This window comes from Salvia hispanica, chromosome 4, assembly GCF_029641045.1.
Source record: "Salvia hispanica isolate PSC_SH4W2 chromosome 4, Shi_PSC_v1, whole genome shotgun sequence".
In the NCBI taxonomy this organism is placed as follows: domain Eukaryota; kingdom Viridiplantae; phylum Streptophyta; class Magnoliopsida; order Lamiales; family Lamiaceae; genus Salvia; species Salvia hispanica.
Genome location: NC_142695.1, coordinates 10,204,610 through 10,223,241, shown reverse-complemented (window position 1 = coordinate 10,223,241; position 18,632 = coordinate 10,204,610). Strand labels below are relative to the sequence as shown.

The following is an 18,632-nucleotide window of genomic DNA, read 5'->3' as shown; positions in this document are numbered from 1 at the left end:
TCAAGCAACCATAACTGCATATGATATAGAATAATCAATTTCTATAAAAGAGGAAAGCAATACAAGGTACTAAATCAAGCAACCATAACTGTATATGATATAGAATAAGCAATTTCTATAAAAGAGGAAAGCAATACAAGGTACGAAATCAAGCAAACATGCGATTCAAAATCAGTGTTAAATAAAAGCACAACAAGCACTTCCATGCAAGCACAAACAATATTTAAAGCGATAGAATTGGTCGTCGGTTATTAATTTGAGACAACAACCAGAGATATTTTAACAACTAACATATGCAATTTCAGCCCAATACGTAAGCAACCGAACATATTTAACCAAGCAATCTGACTTACGAATTCTGTATGGTGTAATAGAACTGCTCATTTACGAATTCAACTAGGAAGATACAAATATGAACTCCGTGAGATTTAATCACAAATTCAAAAACTTCATTTATGAATTCAACTAGAAAGATACAAATTCAGTAGTTACATATCAAATTCGTTAAATTGATTTAACATATCAAAATTTACAACTACACGATTACATAAAATAGAATCACATATCGAAAACTAACAAACTGAAACCACACAATTACACGATCAGAATTGCTTCTTACCGTCTACAAAATCAGTGAAATGGAAGTCATCGGGAACATCATTCTCCATGGATTGACTACTGATCATAGATTGAAGGAAGAATTACAGATAACAAAATGAAAATAGCGCTGGAGATTAAAAGATTTGCAGAGACTGAAAATACCGATTGCTGTTTTTTGGCAATGTGCCCACGGAGTATATCAAATACTCAGCCCTACATGTTATTTTCAAATGTGCAGGTTGAACGTGTACGAGGAGGCGAAGGTGTTGGAACAAGACTTCTATATAAGTAGTTAGGTAACCCAAAGTAGCATGTCTTCATACGTGCTATTTTGTCTTGGACTCTTCCGCTGCAATCCAGAGTTATGTTCTAGCAAGTTATGAACTTAGTCTTGATACGCTGAATTCATTTTGACTATGCACCCATAAGCCTTTGAGACTATTGCTTTAAGTGGTTTCACCCTTTTCATGTTGTCCCTTGAATATTGAGAATTGTTTAGTCGCGAAATAGCTACGCTCACTAGCACTAGGGAGTTGTGGTCGTGACAGTGGTATCAGAGCAACGTTCTTTCGCTCTGGACCCAAGAACCTTCTTTTCAAGCCTTAGTCTAGAATGATAGTACTAGACTAGAATATGACTAAAATGAAAAGCTTAAAGGGACCCAACACCTCGACTCGTCACGTTCAACTGCAGCAATGAGGTAAGAAAGAAGTTCTTACCAGAAAATTTTCAGTTATTCATGAAAGAACTTGATAAGAGGAAAAATGATTTCTTTCTGAAGATGTTGTGAAAACATTTAAGGTTTTCAAGGAAAAGCATGTAAATTTCAATTTTCCTATGAACTATGGAATTTCAAGTTTAAAATGTTAGGCATAAGGATGTCTTGAGACAAATGCTAAAGTATTATTAATTACGCATGCTCGATTATGTGAAGTATGATGATAGATTAAGAACTTTTAGAATGTAACGAAATGACTAATGCATGCGAACATAGTATGCCTAAGAAGTACATTAGGCTGAACGCTCTTGAACAGTGATATAAGTTGATGACTTCCTTTCCGTTTTCCTAAGCGATAAAACGAACAAGTATATGCAAGTTAGGGCAAAACCCTAGTTTTGTTTTCAAAATGAGGAAATATAGGTGAATGGGTCTAAAAAGGGAACCCACACCTTTTCCTCTACCCTATGTCTTGACGAGACCACGATCCATAATGTTGTAATTGGAACAATTCCAAATGTACAATAATGAACCTAACAATTTATAAATAACCCATCTATTCTTAGATGGTAACGATCACACGAGATACGAGAAACTACCTATGGCACATGGGCGTCTGTTGAACGTTTTAAATGATGAGAACAACATGAAGTTCCTTTTGTCTTCATGAACTCAATCATAACCGAAATGAGCGTACCCTCGATCCAGTAAAGGAGGTGTATCCTTACACGAAAAGATATCGTACCTACGATCTAATTAAGTGATCCAGTCTTGCGTAGCAAGTCAAGGAGGCTACGCGATCTAGAAACAATGCTTATAGCACGTTGTGAAGCACGATGGAGAGTGCAATGTTTTACGAGAATGACCGTCCTGACTTATCGGGAACATTATGAAAATATGACCTTCAACGACAGTTATTAGCAGTAACACCAGGAATCCTAGCTTGGAATGTATGGTTTCCTAGAACGCCCTGATCATGTTCGAGCTCCGAAAGAACAACCAAGGAAGTGTCACATAACTGGGACAGATGATTATGATCAACAGTACTTACTTGGATTCCCATCGATTTCTTTCTATGAACCTCTTTAATGAAAATGCCCTCGTCTACTTTAGACTCTAGAATGCAAGTAATGCCTCACTTTTTCCTTTCCTATGAAAGTTGGGGCTCTCTTTCAGTTTATTGGCTATAGTAGTTGAGCTCGTTATTCAGAAAATGTAAAGTGTTGACTTCTTAAGCTCCGGTCATAAACCTTCGATTCTAAAGTTGCTTACGACCATGCCCTTCGAAATAATCTCATTTTGAACATCCTTAACAAGGTTGTCTTGCCGTCTATTTAAGACTTTTGATTGACTCGCATTTTGGCAAGTAATAAGTCACTATCATTTTTTTTTCAACGAAAGTGGTGACTTACTTTCAAATCTTAGATTCAGAAGACTCATATGTTCTCAATTATCTTTGTTGGTTGTTTTCTCTTACGACCCATCATTTATAAGATCAATATCCTGGTTTCTTTAACTCTCACGATATAACTTCATCCTTAAGTTGCTTATTGTTCAGACATTTCTCCTCAGGGAATGGCACAAAAAGTGGAACTTTTGTTCACCTCCTTATTTGGCAACCATATTGTGACTATTTCGTTCTTATATGGGTGAATTTGTTTTGCCCAGTTCCACTACATGCATTGTTTCTAGCTCATGATTTCTTTCTGAAACACTGAGTTAAGGCTAGTGTATTGCATATCCCTCGATGTATTGGACCTATTTGATCGTTCCAAAAAGTTTCTTTCACCTTGGTTGCCTCTAACCAAACTTGCAAACCCATTGACTTGATTCCACAATATCACATTAGGATGTCGTTAAACCATGATAAACATGGATTCGTGGCAATTGCCTGTATTTCTAAACTCTTCCATGACTGATAAACTCGGGCTTTGACATGTTGAAACCATCATCCTTAATGTTCAGATCTTTTCAATTTGAGCCGACAATTGAAATATCCTATATGGTAGCCCACTATTGAAATTGAGAGATAATTCAACTTCATCCGATTTTCATGATCCATCTCATGTTATTCCAAGCTTCCATCAGAAGTGAGTTCACAATCTCATGGGTTTACCTAAGACCATTCGAACCACGTAGTTCTCTTATTGGTCATGATAAGTTCAATTGACCTCAGTGTTTGCCTTCAAAATAAATTGTCGCAGCTTGATTAAAGAAATTTTCAACCATGCTTCTTCTACGCAATTTCAGATCCTATCCAAGTTAAGACTGATCGATAAATCGTCGAGTTCTTAATACAAGACTCTCATGGAAGGCATAACCTTATTTCCGTATAGATACAGATGACCGACATACATGCAGAAGCAATACGCCAACTAGAAGCGACGGTATAAATAACAACATGAAAAGTTGACTATTCGCACCTGTGTGCCACCTGTAACGAGCTACTAAGGGATGGAATGTTACACTATTTACGCAGGTAATAGGACACAAAAAGAGAACTGTAAATGAGTCTTATATACGTAAAGACCTAATGACTCTTCGTCGCGCAAGACTTATTTAACTAAGCAATTCAGTGATTGGCGGGCAAATAACGAAGTGAACTAAGAGAGACACAAGAAATGGAGATCAAGATCATCGTTAGGAAACGAAATCTAGTCAAAATATGAGCACTGTCATAGATTACATTTTAGTGAACGGATGTCTTCGACAAGAGGAAAATCGTCCGAAGTGTGGCGAAATAAAATCAACGAAAGGAAGGAACGATCGAGAAAATGGAAAACGAACTTCAAATGAGAGTAAGAAGCAATAGCTTGCCCCAAAACCACCGCAGAATGGGGTAGACAAACCGATCTCAATAAGAGGGTTGAGTACCGACCTAAGGCCGCTCCCTGTGCTAAGTGGTCAATAAACCACCACGGGGAGTACAGAGTTAGGACATATAGGTGCTTTAATCATGGCAGAAGCACATTTTTCCAGGGGATGCTTGAACAAGAATACTGTGGCAAGGGTGGACATTTCTCTAGAGAATGCCCGGTTAAGAATGCTGGAGTAAGAGGGAGACAGAACTATCAGGGGCAGCGTCCGCAACTGCGGGCACTTCAAGCTGAGCCGAAAGGAAAAGCGGCCCTACCCCAAGTTCCACAACACCAGCGGCAGTTACGGCAGAGGCTTCCCACTCAGGCCAGAGCTTTTGCACTGAGACAGAAGCAGCCTAAGATGGAGCAAGGGAACCAGGAGCAGGGCAATCTGGCAGGTATGGGAACTCTCCTCAACATACCTATTGCCATTTTGTTTGATACTGGTGCATCACACTCGTTCATATCAGCACCTTGCGTGGATACTTTAGAACTACCTACTGATGCAATCGAACATAAGATGAGGGTGTCCTCACCCGTAGGAGGCCTTATAGATATCTCACGAACTTGCTCAAATGTAGAATTCACTATGGGAAACCTTAAGTTAGTGGCTCATAATTTGCATGTGATGTTGATGTGGAGCGTCGACATCATATTGGGAATGGATTGGTTAGCCGAAAACTACGCTACCATTCTTTGTAAGGAAATGCAGATCTCGCTGCAATACCCAGGAAAGGAACCCACAATCTTCCACGGAATCTCCATGAGGCGACGAAAGTCCATAATTTCTGCACTACAAGCAACCACTATGATAAGGAAAGGATACCCTGCATACCTCGTTTACCTGAATGGGGAAGAGAAAGAGGACCGTAAGATTTAAGGTGTAGCAGTGGTACGAGAATTTCCAGATGTCTTCCCAGACGCACTACCTGGATTGCCGCCAGACAGACAATTAGAATTCACAATCGATCTCGAACCAGGATCGGCCCCAGTATCGAAGGCACCATACAGAATGGTGCCTAAGGAGTTAGAAGAACTCAAAATGCAGCTACAGGAATTATTAGACCTTGGTTTCATCCGACCTAGTGTGTCACCATGGGGCGCACCAGTGCTCTTCGTGAAGAAGAAGGACGGAACATTGAGAATGTGTATCGACTACCGAGAGTTGAACAAGCTGACGCTCAAGAACAAGTATCCTCTACCAAGGATTGATGACCTTTTTGACCAACTTCGAGGGGCTGGTGTATTCTCAAAAATGGACTTGAGATCAGACTATCACCAACTGAAAGTCCGACATGACGATGTACCCAAGACAGCATTCCGCACCAGATACGGCCATTACGAATTCACTGTAATGCCTTTCGGGCTTACAAATGCCCCGGCGGTGTTCATGGACCTAATGAACCGCGTGTTCTACCCGTACTTAGACAAGTTCGTCCTAGTCTTTATAGATGATGTACTTATCTATTCGAAGAACGAGAAGGAACACGAGGAACATCTGAGAACCACCTTAGAGACGTTGAGGGCCAAGAAACTCTATGCTAAGTTTGGCAAATGTGAGTTCTGGCTTAACGAGGTGAACTTCCTTGGACACATAGTAACGGCAGAAGGGACCCGAGTGGACCCTGCAAAGGTGGAAGCAGTACAACGTTGGCAGTCACCAACAACGCCTAATGAGATTCGAAGTTTCTTAGGTTTGGCTGGATATTACCAAAGGTTTATTGGAGGATTTTCTAAAATAGCCAGACCAATGACTCAACAGCTCAAGAAAGGAGCTAAGGTCAATTGGACGCCGGAATGTGAGGCAAGCTTCCAGCTGTTAAAAGAAAAGTTGATCACCGCACCAGTCCTAACCGTGCCAGCACCAGGAGCAGGTTATGTGGTGTACACCGATGCATCAAAGATCGAACTTGGATGCTTATTAATGCAGAATGGCAAGGTGATTGCGTACGCGTCACGCCAACTCAGGCTGCACGAGTTAAACTACCCCACTCATGATTTGGAACTAGCGGCAGTGGTACATGCCGTGAAGATTTGGAGACATCACCTTTACGGAGATCAATGTGAGATCTTCACGGACCACAAGGGCCTTAAGTACTTCTTCGAGCAGAAGGATTTGAACATGCGACAATGCAGATGGCTCGAATTAGTCAAGGATTATGACTGTGGTATAAATTACCACCCAGGCAAGGCGAATGTAGTGGCAGATGCCTTGAGTAGGAAGGCTACACCCTAAGTGGCCACTTTCCTCACAAAGAATTAGAAGCTCCTAGGCGAGTTTGCTAAGATGCGGCTGGAAGTAGTGAGAGCACCAGAGACGGTGGAAAGTAGGATCGTCACTTTGGTGATTGAACCAGACTTAAGGGCCAGAATTGTTGAGGCTCAAAGGAGTGACGAAGCATTGGAGAAAATTCATCTTAAAGTGAGGATGGGAAAAGAAGAAAGTTACCGCGAGGAGGCGGATAGCGCCATCACTTTTGAAGGAAGATTATGTGTGCTCAATGACGAGGCACTCAGAAATGAGATCATGAGTGAAGCGCATGAGACACCCTACATTGCCCACCTAGGAGCAGGGGCGGAGCCAGAAAATTGTACGAGAGGGGGCAAAAATATAAATATATACAAATACATGAATAAACATAAAATGACAAAGATACTAAAATATATTAAGCATGAACTAAACAATTACAGTTGTTCCCGACGAGGTCTCATAACTTGAAAACTATGCAAAATTCTTTCAGCATCAATCTTACAAAATATCTCTCTCTCAATATAGGTAACCAAACAATCATTCATCCAAGAGTCTCCCATCTTATTACGAAGACGGCTTTTCACAATTTTCATAGCCGAAAAATACCTCTCAACCGATGCGGTCGCAACAGGTAGAACCAAAGCCAACTTCACAAGCAAATAAACCCATGGATAGACAATATGTCTTCCTGTAGCAACTAACCTTTGAGAAAGATCTCCAATACTTTCAAGATTTGAGAACTCTTCATGTGATCTCATGTCGCGGATATAAGTCTCCAGCTGTTTGTCAAGCAACCGAAAACTAACTTCAGAGAACTCCAAAGGATAACAATGAGCAAGTTGAATCAATTTGGATTTGTTAAAAGCAGCAAAGGAACTCTTTGGGCTTAAGCAAGACACGCAAAGAAGCAAATTTGTGTTAGCTTCATTGAAGCGATTGTTGAGTTCTTGTAGTTGCCAATCGATCACACCATTAAAAAGCTCAAACCTGAAATAATTCAAGTTCGTCAAAACTACACCTTTCCTTCGAGCTCGACCAGGAGGCTTATACATGTCCTTCATATCTAAGATTTCAATATCATTTTTCTCAGAAAATATAGATACTTCGCTGATCAGAGACTCCCATCCTTCATCCCGCATATCTTGTAGATGTTGTTTTGCTACTTCAACTAAGGCCATCGCATTCACAATATCCTGATCCTTCCTTTGCAATGCCAAAGATAGTTCATTCGTGATTGCTAAGATCGTCGTCATCAAGTGCAAAATGAATGCAAACTCAAAAGTTGGCACAACACCTAATAACAAACATGCGTCACCACTTTGTTCTCCAGTATCTTCCTCAACGATTTGGAGAACCTCAATAACTGGAGTGAACACCATCGACAAATTTATCAGTGACCTATAATGAGACCCCCAACGTGTATCACCAGCTCTTTGAAGACTTCTTTCTTGATTAGAACCTGTGCCCGTCTCGAGTTCACCACAATCAAATGCTCTCAAAAGTCTTTCTATTTGCTTCTCCTGAAGTAAATCTTTGCGCTTGCATGAAGCTCCAACTATAGTAGTTATATTGTTCACCAAGTTAAAAAAGGCAGCAACTTGTGGTTTTTTCTTTGCCACAGCAACAAGAGCTAGTTGTAATTGATGAGCAAAACAATGAACATAATAGGCAGAAGAGTTCTCTTGTAGGATCAATGCCTTGAGTCCATTAAATTCACCTCGCATGTTACTTGCTCCATCATAACCTTGCCCTCGCACTTTAGACAAGCTCAAATTATGCTTTAAAAACAAAACTTCTATAGCCGCTTTTAATGAGGAAGCTTTGGTGTCTCTTACATGAACAATACCAATAAATCGTTCAACCACACATCCTTTTGAATTGACAAATCTAATAGCAAGCGCCATTTGTTCCTTGACTGATATATCACGAGATTCATCAACTAATATAGAAAAGTATTCATCACCGACCTCATGGAGAATAGCATTAGTGGTCTCCATAGCACAAGCACGGACAAGATCCTTTTGAATATCAGGAGCTATCATTTTCAGATTTCCCGGAGCATTATTCAAGACAACTTTTTCTATATCATCATTATGAACAGCAAGAAAACGTAGGAGCACACGAAAATTGCCTTGGTTTGTAGACTCTATTGATTCATCATGACCACGGAATGCCATACCTTGAGATAGAAGTAAACGGATACAGTCAAGTGAAGCCGTCAAGCGAATGCGATAATCCTTCCGTGCTTGTGTTGATTGCTTGGCAAAAGCAAATTGGATATGTTGTTGTTGCTTCATCAAATCCTCACAGCTTCTCCATGCTCTATTGTGGGCACTATCTGGACCTCCAACGTGCTCATTGAATTTTTCTTTTTTCTTCCAATTACTATATCCATCTGATACAAACACTTCACCACTTGATTGTGCTCTAGTATTAGGCCTATAAAGATAGCAACACAAACAAAATGCAGCATCTTTTGAAACACTATATTCCAACCAATTTCCATGTTCCTCAAACCATTTTGGAACAAAGCGTCGATATATGTTGCCAATTTTTTTCTGACGAAAATCGTGTCCCTTCGGTTGACACGGGCCTTGTTGCAAATAATGCCTTCTAATTCTATCACGGTCATTAGGATGATATCTGAAAATATTCTTTCTAAGCCCGGGATCAGAAGGAAGGTCTTCCAAATTGATTTCCACATGTTTTCTTTTAGAGTGATCATCACTTGCTCCTTCTCCAATTGATGGTATTTCTTCTACTATTAAATTCTTTCTCTTGAGAAATTTCTCCATCTGTTACTTGAAAATCAAAATTTTAAATTGATTTAGTCATAGTGTTTTAATTAAATGATGAATATTACTAATAACTAATACTCTAATAGAAGAACATGAAAAGTTGAAGAATTTAGGATTGTACGGTGTACACAAATATGATAAAGTATGATAAATTAGAGACAACAATTAAACCACATAAAAGAGATGTCATTTTATTATATTATATTATATATATCTATACCTTCTCGCCTCTTAGCTTCTCCTCCAGGCTCCAGCAATTCAGCAGTTGAGCAGCAGCAGATTCTCCTCCAGTCCAACAATTCAGCAGCGGGGGACGGCGGGCCGATCTCTGTCTGGATTTAGATTGAATGAATTTCGTTTCCTCCAAGAGCCCCAAGTCGGCAGTCGCAACTGTCCTCCAAATTGTCTATTTGAATTGTGATAGTATTTCGTTTGTATAATTTGTCTTCTTATTTTTCTCTGCAAGTTCTAGAGCAGAGAGAGAGACTCACGTTTGGCTTCTTCAACACTCAAGTGACTTTTGATTTTCTCTCTAAAAAAACAACTTAAGTTTTATTAAATTTTAAATATTAAAGAAAGTACATGTTTGACTTTTTCGTTTTCTTCCAAGGTGGGGCAATAATGATTTTTCTATTAAAATACTAAGGGGGCAAAGCTAATACATAATACACATTTTATACTAATATTATATATATATCTATGTATAAATGATAGGTAGAGGTGGGGCAATTGCCCCTGGTCTATATGCCATAGATCCGCCCCTGCCTAGGAGTACGAAAATGTATCAAGATATGAAGAAACAGTTTTGGTGGGATGGCATAAAGAGGGGCATAGCATCGTTTGTAGAAAGATGCCTAGCATGTCAACAGGTGAAGACTCTACATCAACGAGCCTATGGAAAGTTGCAATCCCTTGAGATCCCAGAGTGGAAATGGGAGCACATTGCGATGGAGGTCGTGACAGGATTTCCAAAAGCGCTGCTATTTGGGTGATTATAGATCGTCTCACCAAAAGCGCTCACCTTATACCAATTCGTATCACTTACGGATCAGACAAGTTAGCTCAGATATATGTACAAGTGATCATACGCCTACATGGAATACCAGTGACAATCACTTCAGACCATGATTCAAAATTTACTTCTAGATTTTGGATAAGCCTACGACAAGAGCTGGGCACTAGATTGAATTTCAGTACTGCATTCCACGCACAGACTGATGGGCAGTCTGAAAGAACGATCCAGACCTTGGAAGATATGCTGAGAACCGTAGTGCTCAACCGTGGAGGAAATTGGGAGCCAATACTACCACTTATAGAATTTGCTTACAACAACAGTTACCAGGCAACTATAAACATGGCCCCATATGAAGCGTTGTATGGAAGGAAATGTAGATCACCGCTGTACTGGGATGAAGTCGGTGAGAGAAAGACGCTTGGACCGGATTCGGTAGAGGAGATAATAGAGATCGTCCACCAGATACGTGAAAGAATCAAGGAAGCTCAAGATAGGCAAAAGTCTTACGCAGATGCTAGCCGAACCGATATGCAGTTCAAGGCGGGAGACAAAGTGTTTCTGAAAGTATCCCCATCTAAAGGGATTACGAGATTCGGTGTCAAGGGCAAGCTAAGACCACGTTTCATCAGATCCTATGAAATTCTAGAAAAAGTCAGTCCTGTGGCGTACAGATTGGCACTCCCGCCAAGTTTCGGGAATGTGCCCAATGTTTTCATGTGTCACAATTGAGGAAATATGTGTTCGACTTGAAACACATATGCCAGAGGCAATCTTGGACCGGAAGGTCAAAGAGTTGAGGAATAAATTTGTGGTAATAGTGAAAGTTCTATGGAAGCATTATGGTCACGAGGAAGCTACGTGGGAATTGGAAGACAAAGTGAAAGAGAAGTACCCAGAGCTTTTCATTTGACGTAAGCAAATTTCGGGACGAAATTTTTGTTAAGGAGGGTAGAATGTAATACCCGCTTCTTTAATTACCCCGATACATTAATGCTTAATGACGAACTAGAGGATTTTCGTTCTCTTGATTCATGACAAAATAAAAAAACTTGTTACTTTTCCTTGCTTGTGTTTAATAGAGTGGTTCGCAAGAGATAAAAGCTAAAGTAAGAATTTAGCGAACACAAGGACGTCAACAATATGTAAATGAAAGAAGAAGGACAAGAAGTCTTTTCCCAAGTATAAAGAAATTCGAATAGCGTTTCATATACAATAAACGAACTACTAACTTCAAAAAAAATAATAATACATGGAACAAGGCTTCAAATAAAGAAAACAAAGAAAAGAAAAGATAAATTTTTGATGCACTTCGGGCCTCTTCTCCAGGCCCGAACTATAGCCCGTCTTTGAGCAGTCCGTCGGGCCGAGGGGAGCGAGCCTAGCCCGAGAACAACACAATAGCCACACCTTCCTTTCTCACCTACAAAACTACAAACAAAGTAATTAATGCATATGTACAAGAGAATTAAGGGGTCTTCCTATTAAAGAAAAGGAACAACACCTCTTTTAACTATGAAGGACTAAGGACTTACCCAAGAGAGGCAAGTCAAAGCTGCCATTTTTTTTGCTCCTCCAAAACAGCCCCTGTGCACCAGCTTTCCTAGTCACACAATCAACCAAAATCAGTTTTGAGGGGACTTGTAATCTCCAACTAAAGACCAAATTGCATTTAGTGTAGAGTACTACTAAATCACAAAAGTGAGATAGGTTTCAACATGAGGACAAGTGGGAAATCAGCTTTCAATTAATTCTCCTAAGGTACAAAATCAGCCTATAAAACCCCCTCAACCCCACCGTTAGACTCCCTTCAATACACTGGAAATTTCAGCAAATTAAGAGTTAGAGAGAGAGCTTGGAGTAGGATTCTGCAGGCTTTCTTACAGCAGCCCTGCATCCCTTAGGTAACATGTCTTCCTCCTTCCTCATCTCCAAGAATCTCTCTTCATTCAAAAAAAGAGAACTCAGTTTCACCCCCCTTTCTTTGTCACTGCAACTAGGAACTCTAAAGGAGGAGGGCAAGCTTTGTTTTCTAACAACAAATACCAAGTTAGTAATTTCTCCAAGAGGTAATTTCACCTCCACCTTCCTCCCAACCAGAATTTCATGTCATCATGTAGTAATCAAACCTAAAGCATGCTTAGAACACCACATGATAAAAGTAAAGGGAGAAAAAGAAACATTTATGTTGCATACAACCCTCTGCCTCTCTCAAATTTTCATGTTTAGGATAAGGGAATTTCTTTTCATTTTACTCCTGCAACATAGACACACATGCTGGAAACTCACTCCACTAAAATAAACAAGACACAACAGAGAAGCCCTTAGATTAAGAACATAAATCACTTTATATACAAGTTTCCTTCAAGTAGTGTTAACCCTTCTCAATCAGTAAGAAATAAGTTCAAAACTGTAAGCCAAAAGTCCAGATTGTTTAAGCTGCCGACTTCTTCTTCGAAAAAAAAACAACTACAATCTGCCTAAAACCAAAATCTATGGAACAAGAACAGACTCTGTCTAAAGAAATCACCTAAATAGCTAAGATTGGAAGACTTAGCTTAGGTAGGAGCCATCCGGAGACTCCGAGCAATGGCGGAAAGAAGACCAGCTGCTGTCACATGCCGGCGAGCTCGATGAGGCGGCTGACATGCCGTCACACGCCGGAGGCGGCGACGGATGGCGGCGGTGGACAGAGGCGCTGTTTCCAAATCCTCGCGCGACGGCAGCGGCAAAGACTCGTCGCCGGTCCATAGCTGGCGGCTGGCGGCGCCGACGGCGAGACAGCGGCGACCCGACGACCGGCGCGGCGAACGGCGAACGGCGAGGGAGAGGAGCCGCCGGTTCTCTTCCAAGTTAGGGGTTTTGAATTGGGAATTTGAGAAAGAGAGAGAGAGTAGGGTCGATGGAAATGAGAAGAAAGGAGTGTTGGGCCTCTTTTGATTTTATTAGTTGTTGGACCTGATTCTTTTAATTAAGTTTGGGCAAATTTTTGGGCTCATGATTAAATTGTTTTATTTGTGTTGGGCTGCCCCTAATAAGATTTAATTATGGAGTTTGGGCCACCAACTAAAATAAGGGTGTAGGCTAAGAATTTAATTAAATTATGGGCCCTCCTATGATGTTGGTTAAATAATTAACGGTTGCTAATTATTTTCACGAAGATAAGTCTAATTTTCCGGACCTTAATTTAAGTGCTCGAATAAATATTTTTTTTCAGAATTTTATGCGCTAACGATGAATAGACCTCGAGTCTATTTTAGTGCTTGAATAAATGGCATAGGAGGTAACACCCTCTAGTTAAGCATTTGGTTTAAATTAATTAAATCTACTGATTTAATTAATATTCAAGAATTCTAGAACCTTTCTAGAAAAATTTAAGGAAAAGAACAAAAGAGCACGCACTTAGGATGCATCCACGTTTAAGCTTAATTGATTTATCAAAGTCTAATTAAGTATTATGTTATTTCCTAAAGGGGCGTCTACGAACGTCATCTAAGGCCAAGTTAAGGAAATTACGGAAAGAGCTTTAGCTTTTGAGGTGGGCATTTATTTCAAAATGTGATTTCAGTATGAAAATGTGAATCTTTGCTCAAGTATGTTGTCATGCCATGTTTTGTTTTATGATTACCTATCTGCTTGGCTATGCCAATCTAAGTTAAATCGAATTCGGGTCCCAGTAGGGCTGCAAACCCTACTCGGACTAGTGTACACATAAGGGGATCGTGAGCTAACAAAGGAGTTGGCCGGTCCAGTGACCGTCGTGGAATGTGGCCACATTCCCGGTTCACATCAGTTTCAGATATGGTATATCTATGTTACGTGATTGCGCAATCAAATCTTCATGAAAAGAAAAGTATTTAGTGACTCGGGTCTTTTAAGTAAAACCCTGTGATCACTCAACTGTGGCATTGACAATTAAAGATAGAACTATTTTTGGCAATGTGCCCACGGAGTATATCAAATACTCAGCCCTGCATGTTATTTTCAAATGTGCAGGTTGAACGTGTACGAGGAGGCGAAGGTGTTGGAACAAGACTTCTATATAAGTAGTTAGGTAACCCAAAGTAGCATGTCTTCATACGTGCTATTTTGTCTTGGACTCTTCCGCTGCAATCCAGAGTTATGTTCTAGCAAGTTATGAACTTAGTCTTGATACGCTGAATTCATTTTGACTATGCACCCATAAGCCTTTGAGACTATTGCTTTAAGTGGTTTCACCCTTTTCATGTTGTCCCTTGAATATTGAGAATTGTTTAGTCGCGAAATAGCTACGCTCACTAGCACTAGGGAGTTGTGGTCGTGACAAATTAGGAGTACTTATGAAGAGTTTAAAATATATGCGGATAGATAAAACCTTAATTTCCAATGCAAAATCGATTACACGTCCTTATCAAACATCATTTTTTAAAATTTTGTATCAAAAGATTATAATTTGAAACCACTCCCAAAATCAGATCGGTAAGCATATCAGTGAAGTTACTGATTTGCAATTCAATTTAAAATTTACATCTGATTAATTTACATTTGATATTGTACAAATTCAATTATTTTCCATAAGTGTATTGCACAAAATCAATTACATTCTATAAGTGTTTAATCTCCAGATTAACTCAAGTTTTTGTCAAATGATAAAATTAAGAGTAAATGTCAATTTAGGTCCTAAACATATGTTCAAAATACGAATTTGATCTAAAATATTCACTTTTTTTAAAAACAGGTCCATAATAAATGAAATCATTGTCGGAGTGGTCCTTTTTTTACAGTTCCGTAAAAATATTAACGGTCATGCCACCGTTGACCGTTAGTTTTTTTACGGAACTGACAAAAAAGAACTACTTCGGCGATATTTGCATTTGTTATGGACCCGTTTTTTTAAAAAAAGAATATTTTGGGTCAAATTCGTGTTTTGGTCATATGTTTAGGACAAAAAATTGACCTTTACTCTAAAATTAAATATTGAAATTTTATTACAATAGAGATCATAATCGACTAACTTGGCTCACAAACTATATTATTCGTGATATACCCTTCTTGGTGCATAAATTATGTCGGGTCCAGCCATGGTGTTTTGCTAATGAGGGTGAAAAAATTTAATTAGATTTGGTTTTTCTCTGATTTCATTTTGTGCTAAACCGTTCTCATTTGTTTGTCATCTGCCATCTATTGCCATTGACGTCCGCTACCTTGCCTCTACTTTCCCATGTCAGTGTTAAATTTTTTTGTAAGTTTTATGTCTCACATATGTGCGTGTGATAGAATCCTAAATAGAATTGGATTTTGATATAATACATTAACTTGGTATAAGACACATTTTACCCTAATTAATTAGCTATCAATTAACTATTAATATATAATTGGAATGTGATGTTTCCCTAAATTATCATAATTAACTTAGCCATAATATATTCTCTAAATTAGTCATAAAGATTGACTACGTATATGTTCCTATACAAGTAAGGAAAAAGAGAATATATAATTATAAGTATATATGTGCGTCCTTGATTGTAGTCATTAAGTGGAAGGAATATTTCATTCCTTTGATTATTAAGGAAAGAAAATAGATGCATATATATTTATGGCTTAATTGGTTTTGATATATTATTGACTAAGAAATCAAATTATTGTGATCAATTATTTCATTTGATTTTGGTATTACTTGGTCAAAAAGAAACGTCCTAATTGAATAGCCACTTTGATGGAAAAGGCTTTAATGTTTTATAATTAGGGTTTGTCCTCTCTCTGTCTATAAATACAAGTGTGGTGATCCCATCAAATCACACACATTACAGAGAACACATAAACGAGGGAAAGAGAGAGAAACAAATCCTAGGAGTTGGAGCTGCGCTACTACGCTAAAGAAAGTCCGAGGAAGTTCTCTCCGTCTTCCCCAATCGCTTCCGCTATAGATCATAAAGGTAAGTTTTCGATCCATTATGTTTATGGTTTACGTGAAATACATGTTGTTCAAAGATCTTGCTTTATTTATATTCAATTATGTAATCTTGAATATATGATGATAAATAATTTCCAACATGTGGTATCAGAGCATGGTTGAGAACTCATGTATTTTCGTATTATGAAAAGTCATATTTTTGAATTTATTTTTGATGAATCATTGATGAATTGAAAATCATGTATGTGTATCTAGTTCTCGTTTTTTTTGGTTTACGGTATTGGCCTTTCGTCAAGAAATTTTATGAATTGTGAAATCAAATTAGTATATCCAATCTCTGTATTACGTATTTAATGAATGCACATATATGCACACTTATCAAACTGAATTCTATTTATTTACTGATCGGCTGTTACGTTGTTGTGAAAAATTGTTTCTCATGCTTGTTGATAGTGGATGAAAGATTTGGTAATTTTGTTTAATTGATTTTATTCTCATTTATATGTTTGTGAATTGTATGGGTTAATTGCTTTATCAATTACAGGTTGCTTATTTTGTATGATTATATGTTAAAAATATATATATGGTGAATTCAAGTGTGTTTGCATATAACATATTTACTACCGTGTTCTTCTGCTTAAGGAATGATGAATTTACTGTGTATATACTATATGTAAATTGAGTTTGTATATCTATATTGGTGAATTGAGATTTCAATTCAATATTTCATGATTATGAATCTACCGAGGCGGTAGAATGAATGATTACATAATTCAATTCTTGTTTTGATATATACTTTGATTATATTATGTTTATTTTTTGATCACCAAAGTGAGGTAAAATAATAAGAGTTTATAATCAAATTAAATGAAAATCTTCTTAAACAGCTAATCACTATACTTTCTTGATTATATTATGTTTATTTTGCAACCACCAAAGTGAGGCAAAATAAGAAACATCAATCGAATCACTGTTCGCGACCCAGAATTCTATTTTATCATCAATCCAACCCCCATTCACGTTTTTTCTTTTTCTTATCAATGAATAGATCTCTTTACTTGTATGACTTAGATGTCTCGTATTTCTCAAAAAAGTGATTCGATTAATGGGATTTGGTATGATATCGATGAGATTGATACTCAAATATTTCTTCTTAGAACGTAGTGATTTGACCCCATAAGCGGGACCAAGCATGTTGGAGTTTATAATCAAGTTGATATGAAAATCTATTTATGCAATTAATCATCATGCTTGTTTTTTTTTTTTTTTTATAAAGAAAATGGGGAACCATGCTAATCTTCTCTGCATCGTTCCAATTTTATCGGATGTCCCCGAAGGGACAATCATCATGCTTGTTGTGGCTATGCATTATCTAAATAGTTTGTTTGTCATAAAAGGTCTAGATTCCCAAAGGAAATAGTCTTTGCGACATAATAAACACTAATGGAGTTAATAATTTAAATTGGTGTAGATTACCCAAAGGTAACACCAATTTATTATTACTCAATTATTGAACTAAGATATCGATATTAAAAGCATGATTTTTATTATTTGTATGAAGACTACCCAAAGGAGTTTTCCTAATTGCCTCATGATATGGGTTTTCAAATTAATGTTCGTGTTATTATTCGAAGCTTTTATATGTGAGCATTCATTTCTTAATTTCTCATATAATGTAAAAACATATATTTTTTTGCTACTAGTATGTTTACCTCAAACGTTCCCCAACTTAATGGAACTAAATTATTTGAATGGAAAGAGAAACTTAAGTTCACTTTTGAAGTAATGGACTTGGACCTAACACTGTTAAATGATAAGCCAATTATTTTATGATCAAAGTAGTTGGCTGATTACCCATAATGCTAGGGAAAAATCTAACAGGACTAAGTTTACAGTTCATTAGAATGTTCGTTGCAGATAAAGTCTCTCAACGACTGACATTGCAAAAGAATGTTTGCAGAATGTTGAGGATCGCTTCACAACTGCATATAAGTCTATTGCAGGAAAAACTTATGAAGGATCTCATGAGCATGCAATATAATAATTCTCGGACTATGTACGAGCATGTGATGGACATAAATAACATCTCTTCTAAGCTGAAATTAGGATTATAGGTGAATGAGGTTTCCTTGTCCAATTGACCCTAATTTCCTTACCTCCTCAATATGGATCATTCCAAATTGATTCACTATAAAAGATTAGTGGTCTTTTAAAGAATTGGGAAACGTATTGGTCTAGGAGGAGCATAAGATTAAGAAGTGTGGAATGGGTGCATCTCATGCTCACATTGCAACCGAAGGAGCATCTAAAGGATAATGTTCATTCAAATTTATCATTCTTATGGCATAAAGGAACTGGATCATATTTCTAGTGAAAGAATTAAGAGGCTTATAAAGGATAATATTCATTCGAAATTAGACTTTACAAGCATTACCGTTTATGTGGATTGTATTAAATGTAAACAAACCAAACACAATACTAAAAAAATGCCACAAGAAGCAA

At 38.0% G+C, this 18,632-nt stretch overlaps 1 protein-coding gene, 1 long non-coding RNA gene and 1 pseudogene across 3 annotated transcripts; all 3 read right to left on the bottom strand.

Annotated features, from left to right (window-relative positions):
• Positions 1-6,821: 6,821 nt before the first annotated feature.
• LOC125193617 (uncharacterized) lies at positions 6,822-9,755 on the bottom strand. 2 transcript variants are annotated; one of them, XM_048091449.2, is made up of 2 exons: positions 9,446-9,755; positions 6,822-9,228 (listed from the first exon to the last, which is right to left on the bottom strand). In XM_048091449.2, the coding sequence occupies exon 2, from the start codon at positions 9,220-9,222 to the stop codon at positions 6,862-6,864; it is 2,361 nt and encodes a 786-aa protein (XP_047947406.1). In that variant the 5' UTR covers positions 9,223-9,228; positions 9,446-9,755; the 3' UTR covers positions 6,822-6,861. The 2 variants fall into 2 exon arrangements, with proteins under 2 accessions (XP_047947406.1, XP_047947407.1); XM_048091450.2 differs by having other exon boundaries at positions 6,822-9,222.
• A 1,644-nt stretch (positions 9,756-11,399) lies between these two features.
• LOC148927227 (uncharacterized) lies at positions 11,400-13,116 on the bottom strand. Its single transcript, XR_016128743.1, has 2 exons — positions 11,773-13,116; positions 11,400-11,668 (listed from the first exon to the last, which is right to left on the bottom strand). It is a non-coding gene; the product is annotated as an uncharacterized LOC148927227 (long non-coding RNA).
• Positions 13,117-17,413: 4,297 nt separating this feature from the next.
• LOC125197570 (U6 spliceosomal RNA) lies at positions 17,414-17,471 on the bottom strand (annotated as a pseudogene).
• Positions 17,472-18,632: the final 1,161 nt, after the last annotated feature.